This window comes from Gossypium hirsutum, chromosome D02 (assembly GCF_007990345.1).
Source record: "Gossypium hirsutum isolate 1008001.06 chromosome D02, Gossypium_hirsutum_v2.1, whole genome shotgun sequence".
NCBI classification, from domain to species: Eukaryota; Viridiplantae; Streptophyta; class Magnoliopsida; order Malvales; family Malvaceae; genus Gossypium; species Gossypium hirsutum.
In genome coordinates, this window is record NC_053438.1 from 55,148,109 (window position 1) to 55,167,772 (window position 19,664).

The 19,664-nt window shown below is 34.2% G+C and overlaps 3 protein-coding genes and 1 long non-coding RNA gene across 10 annotated transcripts; 2 read left to right on the top strand and 2 right to left on the bottom strand.

Annotated features, from left to right (window-relative positions):
* The first annotated feature begins 597 nt into the window (after nucleotides 1–597).
* Nucleotides 598–2,672, top strand: LOC107910026 (protein PIN-LIKES 2). The gene is made up of 2 exons (XM_016837760.2): nucleotides 598–720; nucleotides 1,064–2,672. Exon 2 carries the CDS (start codon nucleotides 1,119–1,121, stop codon nucleotides 2,472–2,474), a length of 1,356 nt encoding a protein of 451 aa, XP_016693249.1. The 5' UTR covers nucleotides 598–720; nucleotides 1,064–1,118; the 3' UTR covers nucleotides 2,475–2,672.
* Nucleotides 2,673–2,781: 109 nt separating this feature from the next.
* LOC107910027 (probable ribose-5-phosphate isomerase 2) lies at nucleotides 2,782–4,257 on the bottom strand. Its single transcript, XM_016837761.2, has one exon. It carries the CDS (start codon nucleotides 3,982–3,984, stop codon nucleotides 3,202–3,204), a length of 783 nt encoding a protein of 260 aa, XP_016693250.2. The 5' UTR covers nucleotides 3,985–4,257; the 3' UTR covers nucleotides 2,782–3,201.
* A 1,737-nt stretch (nucleotides 4,258–5,994) lies between these two features.
* LOC107910025 (uncharacterized) lies at nucleotides 5,995–18,325 on the top strand. 5 transcript variants are annotated; one of them, XR_005910432.1, is made up of 7 exons: nucleotides 5,995–6,661; nucleotides 6,814–7,320; nucleotides 12,131–12,268; nucleotides 12,403–12,510; nucleotides 12,616–12,782; nucleotides 13,023–13,149; nucleotides 17,685–18,325. It is a non-coding gene; the product is annotated as an uncharacterized lncRNA (long non-coding RNA). The 5 variants fall into 5 exon arrangements; XR_001687435.2 differs by having other exon boundaries at nucleotides 12,131–12,510; XR_001687436.2 differs by having other exon boundaries at nucleotides 12,403–12,782.
* LOC107907938 (uncharacterized) lies at nucleotides 13,845–17,031 on the bottom strand. Of its 3 annotated transcripts, XR_005910430.1 has the most exons (8): nucleotides 16,778–17,031; nucleotides 16,116–16,661; nucleotides 15,855–15,950; nucleotides 15,490–15,740; nucleotides 14,971–15,097; nucleotides 14,636–14,854; nucleotides 14,092–14,308; nucleotides 13,845–14,005 (listed from the first exon to the last, which is right to left on the bottom strand). XR_005910430.1 is itself a non-coding variant. In XM_041088818.1 (7 exons), exons 4-7 carry the CDS (start codon nucleotides 15,552–15,554, stop codon nucleotides 14,219–14,221), a joined length of 501 nt encoding a protein of 166 aa, XP_040944752.1. In that variant the 5' UTR covers nucleotides 15,555–15,740; nucleotides 15,855–15,950; nucleotides 16,116–16,661; nucleotides 16,778–17,031; the 3' UTR covers nucleotides 13,845–14,218. The 3 variants fall into 3 exon arrangements, 2 of the variants coding, with proteins under 2 accessions (XP_040944752.1, XP_040944753.1); XM_041088818.1 differs by having other exon boundaries at nucleotides 13,845–14,308; XM_041088819.1 differs by lacking the exon at nucleotides 16,778–17,031 and having other exon boundaries at nucleotides 13,845–14,308; nucleotides 16,116–16,674.
* Nucleotides 18,326–19,664: the final 1,339 nt, after the last annotated feature.

A 19,664-nucleotide genomic window follows, 5' to 3' on the forward strand; every position in this document is an offset into this window, starting at 1 on the left:
ATATATTATATAATTTAAACTGTGATTTTAACAAAATAAAAATAAAAATCAATTATCACATTTTTAAAAGAAGTATTTCTTAAATTATGTAATTTATCTATTTATTAGATTTTATCATTATTTTCAAATATGTATTTTATATATTCATTAGATAGCTAAAGTATTTAAGTTAAATAAAATGGATTATATTATATAGAGAATATTCTATTTAAAACATATTACATAAATATGTAATTAGATAATCATAATTTTTAATTTTAAATAAACATTTATTAAATAAAAATAATGAGATAATTTGTCTATTTTTTAACTTAAATATTTATTAATATATTATTTATAATAGTATCTATTTTAAATTTTGATTTTAACATAAATTTAAAAAAAATTAATTTATTATTTTAATTATTAAAATACTTAATATATTTTAATTGAATCATACCACCAAATAATTAAAAAAAAAACTAGTTAGTTGCGTGCCACCTTAATAGCTTTGATTATTAAGTACCAAAATGAGAAAATTGTATATTTTAAAGACTAAATCATAAATTAAATTAAAATTTAGGTATTAAGTAGAAAAAGTATATTTAAAATAAAATTATTGTAATTCAGTCTCGTACATATCTCTACTTGTGAGTTGACAGGTTTCCCGTGAATCTTTGAATTTTATCTTCTCTGTACTTCTCTGCAACACTTTGGTTCTTCTCCTAGCAGTTCTGATCCGTAAGTTCTATCTTTAACCTCTTTCTTCTTTTCTAGATTTTTTTTTTAATTTTGCGGTGAAGTACTTTCTGATTTATTGGATTATTATTACCATATCTATGGAAGCCTTGGATACTCTTCTCTGCGTTTTCCCATTGATTTAGCTGGATTAGGGATCATGTTATTAATCCGTTTCTTGGTGTTGGGTATTTCTTTGAGTTTTTGGCTATTGATAATTTTGAGATATTTCGTGTTATCATGTTGAACCCAATTTATACGGATTACAATTCAATTGGGTTTTAGAGATTATCTTGGATTTCACCAGTTCGGTTGTGTAATTATTTTTCTTCTTTTTATATTGCAGGAAGAACTTTTAAAATTGTTATTTGATATTCGAGAACTTGGAAGGAAGACCAAAGATGAACCGATATTTAGCTGAATTTTATAAAAATGATATGAAATCTAATAGTGAAGATCTGTTAAGTGCCATATTGCCTTTGTTGAAACTTTTGTCTCTTACGGTCATAGGATTATTTCTTGCACATCCCAAAACTCAAATCATTCCAAGAGCCACATTTAAGCTCCTAAGCAAGCTTGTTTTCGCCCTATTCTTGCCCTGCCTAATTTTTACCGAACTCGGTGAAAGTATTACCATTGATAGCATTGCTCGGTGGTGGTTCATTCCGGTCAATGTGTTAATCAGTACTTTTGTTGGTTGCTTGCTGGGGTTGTTGGTGGTCATTATATGTCGTCCGCCACCTGAGTACAAGCGATTTACCATCGTTATGACTGCCTTTGGCAATACGGGAAATCTATGTCTTGCTATTGTTGGATCTGTGTGTCACACTTCGAATTCCCCGTTTGGGCCTCATTGCCACTCGAGGGGTGTGGCCTATGTCTCTTTCGCACAATGGGTTGCTGTTATTCTTGTCTATACCCTGGTTTATCACATGATGGAACCGCCGTTGCAGTTCTATGAAGTTCTTGAAGAAGGGACTGAAATTGAGGAACAAAGGCCGGTCAATGATATCAGCAGGCCTCTTCTTATAGAAGCTGAATGGCCAGGCATTGAAGAAAAAGAGACCGAACATTCTAAGACACCATTCATTGCCAGGATTTTCAACAGCATCTCTAGTCGTTCAACATCCACTTTTCCTGACATTGATATCAATGGTGACACTAGCGGGAGCAGTCCCATGTCCATTCGGTGCTTGGCTGAACCTAGAGTAGTCAGGAAGATTCGAATTGTTGCTGAACAAACTCCTATACAGCATATACTTCAGCCCCCTACAATTGCATCTTTGCTAGCAATCATTGTTGGCACAGTGCCTCAATTAAAATCCTATGTCTTTGGATATGATGCTCCCCTGTCTTTCATAACAGACAGCTTGCAGATTGTAGCAGGTGCAATGGTTCCTTCTGTGATGCTCATTCTTGGGGGTATGCTAGCTGAGGGTCCAAATGATTCTAAGCTTGGACTCAGAACCACCATCGGCATAATTGTGGCAAGGCTGTTGGTGCTTCCTTTGCTAGGAATAGGGATTGTGACACTTGCTAGCAAGTTGGATCTTCTTGTAGCTGATGATGCAATGTACAGATTCGTGCTCTTGTTGCAATACACTACACCAAGTGCCATTTTATTGGGAGCCATCGCCAGTTTGAGGAGTTATGCAGTTAGAGAAGCTTCGGCACTTCTCTTCTGGCAGCATTTGTTTGCCCTGTTTTCATTGTCTGTTTATGTAGTGGTTTACTTTAAATTGCTGCCAGCTATGTAGCTTGATCGCTAGCATGAAAATCTTGTTGGTTAATATGTTAGTAGGAAACTGTCATCCACAGTCAGTGCTGCTTGTCCCCGTTCCATTGAAAATGTAAGTCGTTTGTCTGACTTGATTTTTTTTTGTTTAGTTTGTATGTTTTGGGACAGTAGTATTTGCCAATGAAGTTTGTGAAAACTTTAAAAAGTTTGCCCAACACAACTATGCTCACAGTTTATTTAGTTTAGCTCGAAATAAGTCAAGCTATCAAATGAATTCAATTCAATTCAAATATCAAGTAACCTATAAGCTTGATCGAGCCTCTGAATTCAAAAACCCAATACTGAACTTCCATGGGATTTGCAATTTGATGATTTATTACAGAAAAAAAAAGAAGAGTAATTAAAAGCCATATTGAAGAAGATGATGAAAGACCCCTTTGCTTCAATGTCAATTTGACTACGGGTCAAAAATTCCTAATCAAATGCAATAATAAACCGATTTTATGATTAAAAAGACCATAGACCAGTTGACATTCATCATTCTCATAGTTCAACTACTGCTTTCACAATCCTAACATCCCTAAATCTTCTCTTCCCTTAAATTTGTGTCCAAAACGAAAATAACAAAACTTGAGAAGACAAGACAACTCTTGTCATCAATCAATAGATGCCAAAAAAGGAAGAATCCATTCCCAGCTGCAATAGCAATTCCCTAATTATTAAAATAAAGTTAGTTTGAGTTTGTACTACTTATTCTTGATGGTGATTCCAAGCTCACCTGCAACTATAACAGTAGTGGCCATATCAAGAAACATGCCATGCTCAACCACACCAGCAATCCTCAAAATAGCATCGCTTGCCACCTGCAAATCCCCAATATCTTTCTTCAAATACAAATCCACAATGTAATTCCCATTATCCGTTACGAATGGCTCCCCTTTACAGTCTTTCCTCAGCTTGGCAACGCAACCAGAATCTCGAAACAAGTTTTGGAGTTTATTGGCAGTGAATTTCCAACAAAAAGAAACAACTTCGACGGGCATAGCCAAACCGCTGCCTCCCAAATACTTGACCAACTTGGATTCATCAACGATACATACAAATTTCTTGCAAGCTCCTTCCACCATTTTCTCTCTTAACAGAGACCCACCTCGGCCTTTCACCAGATTAAGATGCGGGTCCACTTCATCAGCACCGTCGATTGCCAAATCAATGGTGGGGTGGCTGTCGAGATCCGAAAGTGGGATACCTAAAGAAATAGCTTGTTCTTGTGTTTTTTTGGAGGTGGGGATTCCTATGATGTTGGTGAGCCTGCCTTGACGAAGCAACTCGCCGATCCGCTCGACAGCGTGTTTGGCCGTGGAACCTGTGCCCAGACCCAGAACCATGCCTGATTCCACGAACTCAACGGCTTTGTAAGCGGCGATTTTTTTCAATTCGTCTTGGGTTAGGATAACCGGCGGAGACATAGGAGGAGACAAAGACAAAGCCTCCATGGAAGAAGCTTTTTCAGACCAAGCAACAGCCATTATTTGGGCGGGGCTAATCGGTAGCAAACAATAAAGAAGAATATATTAAAAAATTTGGCAAGTTAAAAACTAAATCAACCAAAAAAATCAAACGGGTATGAATAGTGAGAGAAAAAGGAAAGAAAAGAGTGGGAATTTTCTTTGCTTTGAAGAAGAAAGGCGGGGAGGCGAGCGAGGTATAAGGGATAAGGGATTGTTAGGGTGTAGTGTGAGTGGGCTGCCCTTCCTTTGCTTCTTATAAAACGGAGAATCCAAGGCCGACACAAAATAATAATACCAGAGAGATTCGGAAAATCGAATATTGGCTTTAGGTCAAACTTCAGCATTAGTCACTTAAATGTTGAAAATTTTTTAATTAAATTATTGGACTGTTAAATTTAAAAATAAAAATAAAAATAAATTCTTCCACCAGTGAGTTTAAAGTAATGATTCGATAATTGGTGTCGTGAATTAGTACTCATTGACGAGTTGAATAATATGCTTTAGATCCAAATTAATTTAATGGTTAGTGTCAAAGATTGAAAGAAAAAAGTTATTTTAATTTTGAATCATAGATTCGTAATATCCAAAATCATTTTATGAAAAAATATTTATAAAAGAGGAATGGAAAGAGAGCTTTTGATTAGTGTATGTAGTACGAACAGAGAAAGTCATATGACATTGATTTTAGTAGTCCAAAGACTTGAAACCTTTTTAAGTTAAATTACCAAAACAAAAATTTACTCATAATTTAATGACTAATAATCTAATTTACCCTATTTTTATTTAACTAGTATTATTATTCAAAAAATAAAATATATTTACATAATAATTAAATTGTACATGTCTCAATTTTGAAGATTTAATACAAGTTGCAAGGAAACGCGTGGGGACTTAAATTACGAATCTCCGCATATAGGATGGATTTGTCGGCAAACTCTCTCAATAAATAGAAAAAAGAGGGGGCAGGCGTGGCGTGGGGCATGCATTTGCAACTTTGAAATCTATGATTTGGTCCACCAATCATTTTCAAGGAACCGTGGGCAACTGTTGACCCTTTTGCATGATTCTTGCCGCGTTCCGTATCTACAGCTATTGATGATGTTCTTCTTAAACCAATCCCATTGCCTAATCATATATAACCTAAAATTTTGAATACAAATATTCATCCAAAACCCTACAATTATTTGATATAATCCAAATAGTAAAATTTACTTTCTCTTTTCATTATCATTATTGAACACTACTTTCTTTTTAAAATGATTTTATTATATATTTTAATCATATGTGTTCTTTTTGATACAATATCTAGAATTACTTATAAATAGGAAGATAATACGTCTCAATATACTCAAACTCACATCCTCTTGTATTAACAACAATGTCCATTCCTATCAAATTAAAACTAAATCAACTACTAAAATTTGATTTTAGTAAAACATTGATTGTTTTCTAGAGTTGCGTAATTGAACTACGCTTTCTTTATTTAAACCCCAACAAAATCACTACCAATAATCCAAACAATGTTATGTCTTATATATGAAAGCTGTAGGAATATTGATTTATGTAGTGGATGACGGAATCAAGGAGCAGGATGTGTTGTAGTTGGGTTTTGGAGAAATGAATAGGCAATAGCTCCCCTGCAGTGCAAATAGCGTTTTTAGGGAAAATGTTCATTATTCTCCACCGCTACTGCCTTTTCTCTTCCTCTTTTCAAATCAAACTATTACTAATAGAATCTATTCATATTTTAAATCTTCGATTGTAATTAAATTGACTTTTAAATTTATTGAATATTCAAACAAATTAAAACCATGATACAAATATTATGACAATATTATTTTTCTTTATCTTTTTTTTGAAAACAATAATCAGATTTAATTTTATTTAAAAAACATAAAAATACAGACCTTAACTCACAGCCCAGAAAGTCAATGGCCTAAAAACCAAAGTCCTAATAAACAAAAGCCCAAAAGGAGAAAAACTAAACAATAAAATAAAACGGAAAACTCTAGAAAACTAAACAATAAAGTCCTAATAAACGCATTCAATGTTATCACAATTCCCAATCTGAAAATGCTTTAGAAATCGTCTTATCTTACCATCTGACATTACTTGTTTAAGACGATTTCAGATTCCCAAGGAGAGCTTCTCTGCCAAGTCTCTTGATTATCCACTTTAAACTCTCTATTTTCCATCTTTACCTTCAATTTCTTTCAGTCTGGTTCTCTCACACTATCCCTCTCCTTCAGTTTTTCTGCATATTCAGGGACTTTTCCTATGAGGTAAACCTCCTTCTTGCTTTTCATTGTTTTGATTGCAATAGAGTGTGCTAGACAATTTGCTATTCGTGGAGTAGATTCGAATCGGCATTTTCGAGTTTTAAGCGAGATCTGTTGAATATCATGTATATATGCCCCTATCAATGACTTATCCTGACTCTTTGTTCTGCACTTTTTGATTATTGATAATGAGTCCCCTTCAATGATAATGTTTTCCCATTTCATGTCAATGCCGAGTTGAGTTGCACTTCTACACGCGATTGCCTCAGCAGCAAAGGCTGAAGCGGCTTGATTGTGGATTTCCGAGCATGCAAGGAGAACCTTTCCTTCGCTGTTCCTGGCCACAATTCCTAGTGCCGAATGAGAATATCTCTCATCATATGCAGCGTCAAAGTTGATATTCACAGACTGATCAGGTGGGTGCTTCCATTTACTGACAATTGGAAAAACTTTAGGCCTTCTCGTTTCGATCTCATTTAATTCAAGAATATAGCTATGGACAAAGTTTACTATCTCTTTTCCAGATTTATTGACCTTCTGATGCACTTTTGCGTCCCTATCTCCCCAGATTGCCCATAAAGTGCAGCAAAAAATCCTACACTGGGCTGAAGTACTCTGCTCAAAAACCCAGACTAGCCACTGTGGAAACTCCAAATGATATTTAGATAGAAAAATCTGGCATGCTAATTCTCCCCATACTGATACTGAAGCCGGGCATTCTCTGAATAAGTGATTCATCGTCTCTGTTCCACTTTCACACCTCAGGCAGATTGTAATATTTGTCAAGCTCCTTTGTTACATGTTTGCCCGCAAAGGAAGATAGTTCCATGTTACTTTCCATACTGTTATTTTTATTTTTGAAGGTAGGTTAAATAGCCATAGTTTTTTATAGAAACCCTTGTAGTCGGTTTGTAAAGCATAAGCTCTAGGATCTTCATCCAAACTTTGTAATAGTTTATAGGCACTGCGAACTGTATACTCTCCCGAAGGCCCACCACTCCATGCCAGAAGATCATCATGAGGGTCAACTGCCAATGGAATGCGTAGAATCCTATCAGCTACTTCTTCTTGAAAGGTAGACTCGATCAACTCTTTTTTCCACAGTCTGCTATTGGTGTTAATTAACTCAGCAACTTTAACATCACTCATATTATAAACTAAAGATGATAATCTGGTAAAACTTAAATCAGGAATCCAAACGTCATTTACAACTGATATAATCGTACCCCTTCCCACCTTCCAGTATAGTCCTTTCTCTAAAATGCCTTTCGTAGCCCATATACTTTTACATGTATACGAACAGTTTTAATTCAAACGCGGATCAAAAAAATTTTCACTCGGAAAATATTTTGCTTTTAAAACTTGATCAACCAAAGAGTTTGGATTATTTAAAATTCTCCATCATTGCTTAACTAATAATGAGACGTTAAATTGTGCCATGTTCCTAAAACCCATTCCCCCTTCTTTAAATCGGCATAGATACTTACACTGACACCAATGGATACCTTTTTTCCCATGTGCTTTCTGCCACCAGAAATTAGCAAAAATGCTTTCAAACTTCTCACAATGAGATTTTGGTAAAAGAAAACAAGACATAGCATAGGTTGGAATAGCTTGAAGTACTAATTTTATGAATATTCCTTTCCCCCTTTTGATAAGAATCTTGTGCTACATCCTTTAAATCTAGACTGAATTTTCTCTTTTAGATTTTGAAAGGACTCCTTCCGTCTGCCAATCATATTAGGAAGGCCTAGGTACTTTTCCATATTTGTTGTTCTTCTTATCCCTACTATTGTTAAGACTTCGGCTTCCTTCTCTTCTGATGTGTTTGAACTGTAAAAAAAATAGTAGATTTATCAAAATTGACAATTGACCTGAGCACCTTTCATCAAACCTTCCATCATTGCCAAACGCATTAAGGATGAAAGACCGTCACTGCAAAATAAAAAAAGAAAGGGACTAAGAGGATCTCCTTGACGTAAACCCCTAGACGATTGAAAAATTCTTCCTCTTTCCCCATTTATATTCACTGCAAGAGACGTTGTGCTAATACATTTCATGATTAACTCCACACATTCCCCTGAAAAACCCATCTTTAACAGTACTTTTTAAAGAAATACCCACTCAACTCTATCATAGGCTTTGCTCATATCAAGCTTGACTGCCATATTTCCCTTCCCTATTCGCTTGTTTCGAGAAGTATGCAAAATCTCGTGAGCCACAAGCACATTATCCAAAATCAGTATGCCAGGAACAAAAGCACTATGGGCTTTATCAATACATTTCTCAATTATTCCTTCAAGTCGGTTAGCAATTGTTTTTGCCACAATTTTATATAGGACCGAACACAAACTTATAGGTCTATAATTGGCCAGACTTGTTGGATTTGGGGTTTTTGGAATCAGCACAATATATGTATGGTTGATAGAATCTAAATTCTGATTACTATTTAAAATTCCCAAACAGAACTTTGTAACCTCATTCCCTACTATATGCCAATATTTTTGAAAAAATATAGGAGGAAAACCGTCAGGACCTGGTGCTTTAATAGGCCCCATTCCCTTTAAAGCTAAATACACTTCTTCTTCAGAATAAGTTGACAGTAATGCCAAATTAATACCTGGAGAGATACAATTTTCAATGCCCTTTAAGAGATATAATAAATTCCCAATTCCATTTGATGTGAATAGCTTTTGAAAAAATGAGGTAGCAGCTTCGTTGATCAGACTTAACTCAGTAATCTCTCTTCCTCCTTCAATCTCTAACCGAGTAATCGTGTTAATTCGCTTTCTTAAAGAGGCAAACTTACGAAAAAAAGCGGAATTCTTATCACCTGCTTTAAGCCAATTTGCCCTAGCCCTTTGCTCCTAATAGAGTTCATCTTTATCAATTTCCATATTCAGAAGAATTCTTGTGTCTATAATTTTGCTTAATGTATCCTCATCCCTCTCCTGCTCCATTAAGATATCCAGATCCTTTGTAAGTTTTTCCTTTAATCTCTATCTCCCTTTTTTAATTAATCTCGCCCATGCCAATAGATCAGATTGTAATCTTTTGAGTTTCTCCATTATTGTGTTTGTCGATGATTCCCATGATGCCTTAATTTTTTCCTCCAACGTTTCTTTCATGATCCACCATGCTTCAAATTTGAAATTTAAATTCCCTACGTAAGATTTTTCATTTGTGTTTAGAAGAAGTGGGCAGCGATAGACTGAGGTAAATGTTGAATGTAACTCGTTGGAAAACGGGTCCACCATTTATCATTTACAACTCCCCTGTCAAGTCTTTCCCTTATATTTGTTTCAGGCAAGTTGCCTCTTTCCTATGTAAACTAAGCCCCTGAATATCCCATGTCTTCTAACTGACATTCTTCAAGAGTCTCACGGAAAGTCGCCATTCTTTTCTCCTCCCTTGGTATCCCTCCTCTCTTTTCAAAAGAATACATACTTTCATTGAAATCCCCGCTTACCAATCATGGTTGTGTTTTATCTTCCCCCAATTTTTTTAGCAAATTCCACGAAGCATTTTTGTTGTTGGCGTAAGGTGTACCATAGAAACATGTGAATCTCCATTCTTTTTTATCCCTTTCGTCTTTTATCATGACATCAATGTGAGTTTTAGAGAAACTTCTTAGAGCAACTTCAATATCATCTTTCCAAGCTAAACATAGACCACCTCGCGATCCCTCTACTTCAACCTCAATCCCATTCAGGTATCCACATCTCCTTCTAATTGTTTCCATGCGTTTCTTATCAATTTTTGTCTCCATTAAGAAGACCATATGGGGATTATACTCCCATTCAGGTATCCCTCTTCCTTGGATCGTTATCACTCTTCTCTTGATTCATCATGAAAATTGGAGCTCTTCTTTTCCAGCTTGTCTTCTTAGTAATATTTGAAAAATTAACCTTCGTATATTTACTTTCATCCTACTCTTCAAATCTTTTTGTTATAGAAGCTTCCTCTTGCTTTTCAATGGGCTCCTCTACATCAATCTCTTACGATGTCCTTTGTGCTCTCCCAACCTTATTATTTTCCTCCATAGATGTTATAAAATTGGTTGGCAGCAACTCTGTACCGCCTGTATAGGAGCATTGAACCCTCACCTTGTTTGAAAAAGCATTAAATTTCATATCCTCCTTTCCAATTAAATTTGATTCTGCTTTTTAAGGCCAACGTGTAATTTTGATCTTTTTTTTAATTTCTCTTTTTCAACAATGTTTAGCACTTCCATTCTTTGATATTGTGTCCCATTCTTCCACAGCCAAAACAAAACATAGGGAGTTTCTCATACTTAAAAGAAATGCACGATTTATTAAAATTATCAATTGAGACAAACATACCTCTTCGGAAGGGTTTCTGCACATCCAAATTAATCTTCAGTCGACATAAGTTCCCCTTGATTTCAGATCTGATAACCCGACCAAACGTAACACTAATGGCATGTAGAAGATCCTTCTTATCGAACTCTAGTAAGCACGAACCTATTTTTATCCAAAACGGTGATGACGTCAGACGGATCTGTGCCCTCTCTATCGGTTTAGTTAACCTGTCGAACAGTATAACACTCTTTTGAAAAAACCATGGTATCCCTTCTATAATTGCCTCTAGATCTTCATCTAGATCAAACTCCAACGTAAATAAATTTTGCCCTACAGTTATAATCTCAAAATTTTTCTTTGTCTTCCATATACTTCTCATCTGCGCTTTGAAACTTTCAGGATTGTAAAACTTCTCTGTCCATATTGTAGAAATCAGAGTCGGTTTTTTGCTTGGCACCACCATCGATTCCTTTACCGATAATTGAATAAGTTCTGCTGCTAAAAGGGAAATCTCATCCTTCCCTCATCTATCATCACCACCACTTTCCTCCATCCCAAATTACAGCATCTACTGCACTCTGTAGGATTTTGCGACAAAGCACTCTTGGTGACTACTAGGGTTCTAGAATTAGCAACGCATTTAATAAATATATTTAGTTTAACATAAAGTTATTTTTCTTTATCTTTTAATTCATAGAAAATTAAAAGTAATTTTTATTAAAATTTTATTTTGTTAAAGTCTATTTACCATATATACAATGGTTTTTTTTTTACTTTAGTTAAATTATTTTTTTATTTTTCTCAATTTTTTTTCATTATTTGAATACTTTTAAGTCTATTTGTTTTTATAGTATATATTGGGCTTAATTTCATAGATATATAATATATTACTAATCAATTAATTTAATTAATTACCTTATTTTAATTCGGTTAATTAAAGTCACACCCTTACTAAAAAAGAATCAAAACGTTCTAAAGTTGGCACAGTTTTTATTTTTGGAAGTTATTTGATTTTATCGCAAGGAGATGAAAGCCTAGTTGAAGTAGTAAATCAAATAACAAGTTTATGTTGCAAATATTAAGAGTTGGAGAAGAATAGTTGGGGATGGAGTTGGGACGAACGTTGGATGGAGCAATGGGTTGAATCTGATCCTTCATGTTATGGAATTGGAATGTATAACAAAGAATTAGTAGACTAATGTCACTACTGTAATCAAGAGAGTTTTCATGAAATGATTCTTTTCAATCCATTGTTTTAGCTAATAAATCAATATAGAATCCATATACAACTACTATTATTCTATTTGATATTGATTGTACAAGTAGAATTCGTATAGAACTTCTTTCATTCTATTTGATATTGATTAGAATAAGGTGTTTAAACTTATAAATAGAAATACCGAAACTCTTCTTGTATCATTCGAATTTCAACCTTAGTGAATTTTCTTTTTCTCTGCCCATAATTTTTTCCCGAAACGTTTCTATGTAAAATATGTATTCTTTTCCTTTATTTTTGCTTTGTGATCGTTCTATTTTGTCATTAATGACGTTCAATTTTTACAGGTGTGCTATAAGGTCAAACTCTATATGAAAAGCTTTATAGGGTCAAACCTGCTACTCACATATTAGAACTTTTAGTTGTGCTTGATTTCCCTATCTAAGGCCGTATAATCAACACAAGCTACAGTTCAAGTCGACACGGTGTGTTTTTCTTGGATATAGCTCCCATCATAAAGGCTATTAGTGTGTTGATGTCTTGGTGACAATGGATATTTTTTGTGTCTCGACATATAGTCTTTAATGAAACTCGATATCCTTTTGCTTGTACTGCTCAGTCAGGTTCTTCTTCGAGCTCAGCTTCACTTCAACAACATAGGCAGTCTCATGTGCCTATGGTGGTTTCTTCTAAACCTGGTTGTTGTCATCCATCTGCTTCTTGTGAGGTATCTGCGAATAGTCCGATGGTTCTAGAAAGGTTATCTACCTCTCATAGTTCCTCTTCAATTGGTTCTCGTATGATAATGTTTCATTTCATCCGCACACACCAGATGCTACTCATGGTGGAAATGAACAGCTTGAGGCTCCAAGTGATAATAGAGGTAGCGATGTTCAAATTAATGCTGGTGCAAACAAGCCACCATCTCTATCTGTTCCTTCCAATATGCATCCCATGTAGACAAGGGCTTCCTTTGGTTTGAGGTTTACAGCCAGTGAGGTGCGTTTTCAAGGAAAATATGGTGCCAAACTCACTGTTGTGCTGTTTGGTTTAGGGTGTCAGTGCAGTGAGTTTGCTTATCCACCATGCTGGTCAGCTGATTTTCAGCTGGAGATTTCAGCAGCAATGGAGGGCTAAACTGAGCTGTTGGCTCTGTAACAGAAAAAAATACCCTTACTTTTATTTATAATTTTACCATTTACCCTTGAAAATTAAACTAATTTCTTTACCAATTTGCAGAAATCCCTGTTATTCAACTCCTGCTCTTCAATTGACACTCTTACAAAACCCCACCAACAATAAGCAGACTCAAAGAAGCTCTGTTTTTCTGACTCATCCTATTAACCTTGTTCTCAACTTTGATCTGGTAAGTCAAAACCCTTCTTTTTCCACTCTATATATGTGTTTGAATTGTATCAAAGTAGTTTCTGTTTTTCCTTCTCATCTTGTTCTTAGCTAAGAAAATAATAACTATCTGGGTTCATTTGTTTGTGCGTGAGGTAGAAATATTAAACTATAAAAGGCTTCCTTGCGACCACATATACTAACATCCTGAAGGTAGAAATATTATGATTTTATTAGATAATGGTATACAGAGAAACCTGAGATCGTACAACAGCAATAGAAAAGAACGTGATGGGTTACCAGGCAAAGACATTATTAAAAATATATCACATATAGGAGTCCAGGATACCAAACACTTTACTGGCAGTGTCATGACATAACATATGTGATTTTATTAGATAATGGTTCTTTAATACTTTTTTGAGGGAAGACTATAGTTCATTACTCTCTATATTTGGCAATTATCATTTAGCACCAAACAGAATTACTACTTTAGCCATACCTGTGTACTATTGTTTGCCACTGATCGGGTTGCTACTTTAGCCATACCTACTTTACAGAAAATATGGATGAAAGTATCAAAAATAACCGCATCGGGTTGCAAGTTTTTACCCGTCATCTCTCTAAATTTATTTTTAGCTTCATCTATCTTTCCTGCTTTGCATAGAGCACTAATTGAGTGACTCCTACAAATTGCACAAGGTCCAATAGAAAATATGAAGGAAAGTAAAAATCAATCATGAATTAATAATCTACAACTAGTTTTACAACCCGAACGGGAATGGAAACAAGAGAATGACAAGCAACATCACAAATTACATCCACAACTTGCTTTCAAACATTTTCATCATAGTCTAAAAGCCGATCACATAAGGCAGCTAGAAAATTTAGAACAATGTCAAAATTAGCGAACTAACATAAATAACTATATATTTTGAGAAAAGAAAATTCAAAAGAAACTCACAGATTATTTGAGGAGCCTCAGGTCTAGAGGGATCTGACAACAGATAGATCTTAACATGTTCAAGGACAGACATTCTAACATCGACAACTCTATCAGTCAACCTCTTCAAAAATTCTGAAAATATTAGCTAAAAGGCTTCACATATATTAGCACCAGGCAGAGCAAAAAAGGATCCAACCAATCTCACAGCTCTCAAACGAGTGTCTAATTGATCAGCCTGCATATATTGGAATTTATAATTTATAAACCTCAGAAACTGTCAATCAACTCCAACCATCTTTGAACTCATTTTCCAAACTTAAGACTAAACTATGACAAATCCATAATAGGAAGGAAAGAAAAAGAAAAAGCCCCCATTTTCACAAAGGCTGAACCTAAACTCTCCAAAACCACGAACATTTCATCCTCGAAAAGATTATAAGAATTATTTTAGAATATACAAAAATTCTCAGAAACAACAAATAAATATGTCTTCACATGGACGACAAAATCTTAAACTAGTTAAGTAATTAGTAGAAATGAAAAAGAATTTTTGTGTTCATACCAACAGCTCTCTTGTGAGGTATGGAACAACTCCTGACAGTATCTGAAGAGCACAATGACAAATGCCATAGATAACTTCATGATAGTCAATTTCACTTTTTATTAATTGATTATCTCCAGACATCACTGAAATAAGAATATGCTTTATGCCAACTTCAAGTTTTTCTGAACATTGCTCTATGACATTCATAGCAAGTCTCCTGGCAGCTTGAGTAACACCCTGAGATTATAGATTCTAGAAATCAATTTCCTTCAGAATTATAATTCCTGGGGGATAAATATAAACAGCCATACAATTTGTAAGCAATAAGCCAATAGCAAATATGAAATTCTTACACTTTTATTACGACCTAATGCAGACAATATAACAAGTAAAAGATCATCTCGATCATCTTCACTCTCTTCTAACACCACAATCATGATTGTTTGCATAGCTGATAAAACACTTTCTGGATTATCATCCCTGCAATATGTAGTTAACATCAGTCCTCCAATCCAAGATAATTCAAAACATATAGGAAAAGGATTTAAACAACATGCAGATTCTTACTATAAAAGCAACTTAAGGGAAGATGGAACTTTCAAGTACCAACCCAACCACAAGACAGACATGCACACACAAATAGATATGCTCAAGATACTACAATAAACAAAAAGAGGTTGCAGGCATATCTTAGCCACTGCACTAAAATGAAATACTAAGACCAATATCATATTGTACCATAAAGCCATTTCAAAATTCTACATTCAACAAAAACAAAAGCACTCATGTTACATGCAACGCATACTTTTTGGTAAGCAGAACCGATGAGTAAACGGTTCTTGACATTAAATAAATAATGGAATAAAACATACCTTACAACAGAAAAAAATGTACTGAACATTTCATTAACCAAATCATCACATTCAAGATCCAACATCACAACACATTATCTATATTTCGCAAGAGTTTCCAAAATTACAACTATCCTTCTAAATGATGGACCATCGGTGTCGCTCAAACTATTGAAAGTGTCAACAATCAAGTTAAAAATATCCTGTTAGGCAAAATCCCAGAACTTCTCATCAAATCCAAAAGCTCCAACCCTTTATTAGCAAGGCCAAACCTACAATACCCACAAACCAAAATCCCAAAACTAAACTCATTCGGCAAGTAACCTTTCTCAGGCATTTTATCAAATAACTATCGGGCAAGCATTTAGAGACTAGCAAATACTAACAATATTCAGAAGCACAATAATAAAATGTATTTATCACCCAATGCCGGGGTAAGATCGCTTTCACTCACTGCAGCTTTTTCTTCTATCTTCTCTTTTCTACATCCAAAAAATTTTGCAACAATAATTAGCATATATATGCTTCAAATAGGAAAGGTCAAAAGAACTGCATGGTGTTTCTGCATCAGAAACTTGTGGTACTTGGAAAAAATAGGTTAGGACTGCAAACGTGAAAACAAAAAAGAATGATGTTTAATAACTTACCCTTCTTCATATGCACTGCTCTCTGCTAAAACAGCTAGCACTGCTTACACGGCATGCAGTGAATGGGAAAAGGTGATTTTCTCTGGTTCTTCGTAAAAAGGTTTCTAATAACTTGGGTTTTGTTTGGATACCAAGAAAGTACAGTGGGCAAGACTCTTGAGGAAATAAGCGAAAGCGAAAATGTATATATACGAGTATAGGATTTGGATGAATGCAGTGGATGGGAAAAAGTGGTACAATGCAAAGGGTAATATAATGAGTTGTGAGGTAGACATGTAGGGCGATGTGGCAGTACAGGTTACAACGTGTCCTGCCTCTTATATGCAGTGGACACATGCAAAGGGTAATATTTGCTGGTTTTGATTCGATTTGAACGAAATGTGCTAATTAAATGAACGAAATATTTGCTTGTCGGGTCGAATTCTCTTAGAGTGTCCTCCAAACAAATGTCTTCTATGGCCCATCAAAAAATGAGGAAAATTTCCACCTTGAGTTGTCACAAATACCTCACTATGAAGGCAAACAGTATAATCTATGGCAGCCATCCTGGAAGAAAAGTTTTGAAAGTAGTAATCCCATCAAAGAGATGATAATAATCCAATCTCAAAGGCATTACTTAAAGGAAAATGGGTGGTCAAATCTTATAAGCTAATGCTTCAGACCTTATATGGAGCAAGTTCTTCCTCGGATGCCAGCATCTGTTTTGTCTGCAAGTTGGGAAATATGTCCAATAATGGAGCCATTGTTTTCTCAGCATTGTATATTTTCCCGGATGCCAAAAAGATATATGTATTGTTACCGAATCCCATTCCTCTTAGCATCAATCCAACCTAGTAGGTGCAAGAAGATATTATCATTAAAAAAATAAAATTTGCACATTCATAATTAACTTGAACAAATGACTAAACAACTATAAGTACAAATTCATTTTTGAATATTATCATTAAAAAAATAAAATTTAATCAAAAAAAGCTATAAAAGTTATTAAAAGTAAAATTATTAATGATTATTAATAATTTCTAAAATATATCAAAATATAAAAAATGCTAAAAATAATTTAAAACTATAAAATAAAATAATTTAAATTTAAAAATATATATTAAAAATTAGGTAACTCGTTATTCATCAATATGTCTAAAAAAAATCATTCAAATAAATATTCATATTAATTTTTCATATGTATTATGAATACAAGGAGAAGAGTACAATGACAACTCCAATGGCATATTTACTATGATCAATGCAATTCTAATCATTGCTTTACTCTCTTACAGCTTCTTCAACATTGAATTTATTTTTATTACCAAATACTACAAACTTGCATTATGTATATATCTTTTTAAATTTATTTATTATATAATATTATATTTTAATTGTATTTTCACATATACAAACATACATATAATGTGCATATATGTATATAGAAGTGAAAAGTTTAACAATAGTAATTCAATGGAAATAAAGATATAATAGTGCAAATGATAATAAATATGATAGTGAATACAAAATTAATAAAACTAATATATAGTGAAAGTAACATTGACAACTCATATTAAATAAACATATCAGTGCTTGCAGCCAAAGGCCCAAAGGTTTCGTACTGCTCCAAATTGTGGAGTCAGGACTTAGGACCAAGCTTTTTTTCCCTCAAAGAGAAGATGAACAGAGACGTACTTGCCCCCTGTATTTATTTGACAGAAACATGAAGAAATTGTATTGTAGATAGATTTTTAAGCAAGAAACGTGAACCAATGCTTCTTGCAGGTTTTTTCTTTAATTTTATCAGTTTGCCCCAGAGACTTAAGTTTGATATCCGTGTAATAAGGCCCAATCGGCCTGGGTCTGAACAAAACAAAAAAACAGTTCAAACCCAACATATAAGCGGTCCAAAACAATCCCTATCCCAAAACAAAAAAACAAAAAAAGAAGCCCTAGCCCTAAGCAGCAAGGAGCGCCGTAGCAAGCCATCAAGCGCACCCAGCAGCCCCACGTCGCACCCAATGCCTCCAGCAGGAGTCCAGTCACCGCAGGACTCGGAGATCGACTCCTCAACACGCACGTCGTTCCGCGACACCTGCAAAAACGTTGACTCAAAGAGTCCCAACAATTTGTATTCAGTTTATTTTCTTTCTTTCGGCCTATAAAAGGTCATTCTTTAATCTGTAAAAAGGGACTAATAACGGAGAAATACACAAGATAATTGAAAGAAACACTGAGAGTACAAAGTTTCTAAGGTGAACCGGTTTTTTTAATATATGATTTATTCTTTTATTTTGTTTTTTCAGAAATAATACAAAAAAGGGTGAGGGGTTTACCTTCGAAGTTTCGCCGATGAAGCCCACGTTCGCCGCACTCAAATCGGAGGTCCGGCGGAGGGCTGAGGCTTGAAGCGATGGCGTGTTGCGGCGGCCTGGGTTTAAAACCCTAGCAGAAAACGATTTTGGGGAAAGGGGGGGTTCTTTTTATTTTTATTTTTATTATCCTCTGTTTCAAATGATTTTAGAAAAAATATTATTTTATTGAAACCTTAAAACGACACCGTTTTGTCCAAGCCTTGATCCGCGCGGTGACCCGACCCGAAGGGGAGGATCCGCGCGTTTGGCTTTAAAGGTCTAATTGCGCATTTAGGCCTTCCTTTTTGCAAATGCGTTCCAATTAAGTCCTTTCTACTTATTTTAAAATTGGGCCGCATATTTTATGTTTGTTTCAATTTAGTCCCTTGTTGCGTAGCGTTTTGAAAGGAGGGGATAATTTCGCTTTTGGTCCTCCACTGTTACGCACGCGTTCAAGTTGATTTTTTTAAATTTATTTTAAATCGGCCCCCCATTTTTGTTTAAAATTCAATTCACTCCTTCTTTTCATTTTTATTTTTTTTATATCATTATTTTTTCTTACTATTATTATACCATTATTACTATTATTATGTTACATTATATCATTATTATTGCATTGTTCTTTATTATTATTACTACTGTAATTGCTATACAAATACACGCATATTTTTCTATATAATATATGTGCATATTTTAATATATACTTTTGAGGGTTTTAAATTTGCATATATTTTACGCATACATGCTTTCTTTTTTTTTTCTTTTCTAATTTTCTTTATATCTTTATATTTATACATATATGTTTCGTAACACGTGCACGTTTTAATACACTTATGTACCCGTTTTCAAAAATTATTATAAATATTTTTATTGTTTTACATATTCTATTATTTTATATACTATATATATGTATATCTAAATATATGCGAATGCAAATTTTCAGGTATACTTGCACATTTTTTTTATTTCTGTAAATATATACATATGCATACTTTTATACTTTTATTTTTTTAATACATGTATTTCTATTTGTTTTTATTTGATGTATTTCATTCCTTCTTTTTGTTTGCAAATTTACTTGTATATTATACTTGTATATATATTGGCAAACGTTTATTCATATATGCTTGAAATTAGAATATTGGTTTCATGTTATACATTAACCCTTTTTTAGCATATCTTTTCAAAAAATGTATATTTTGGATTTGTCAAAGTA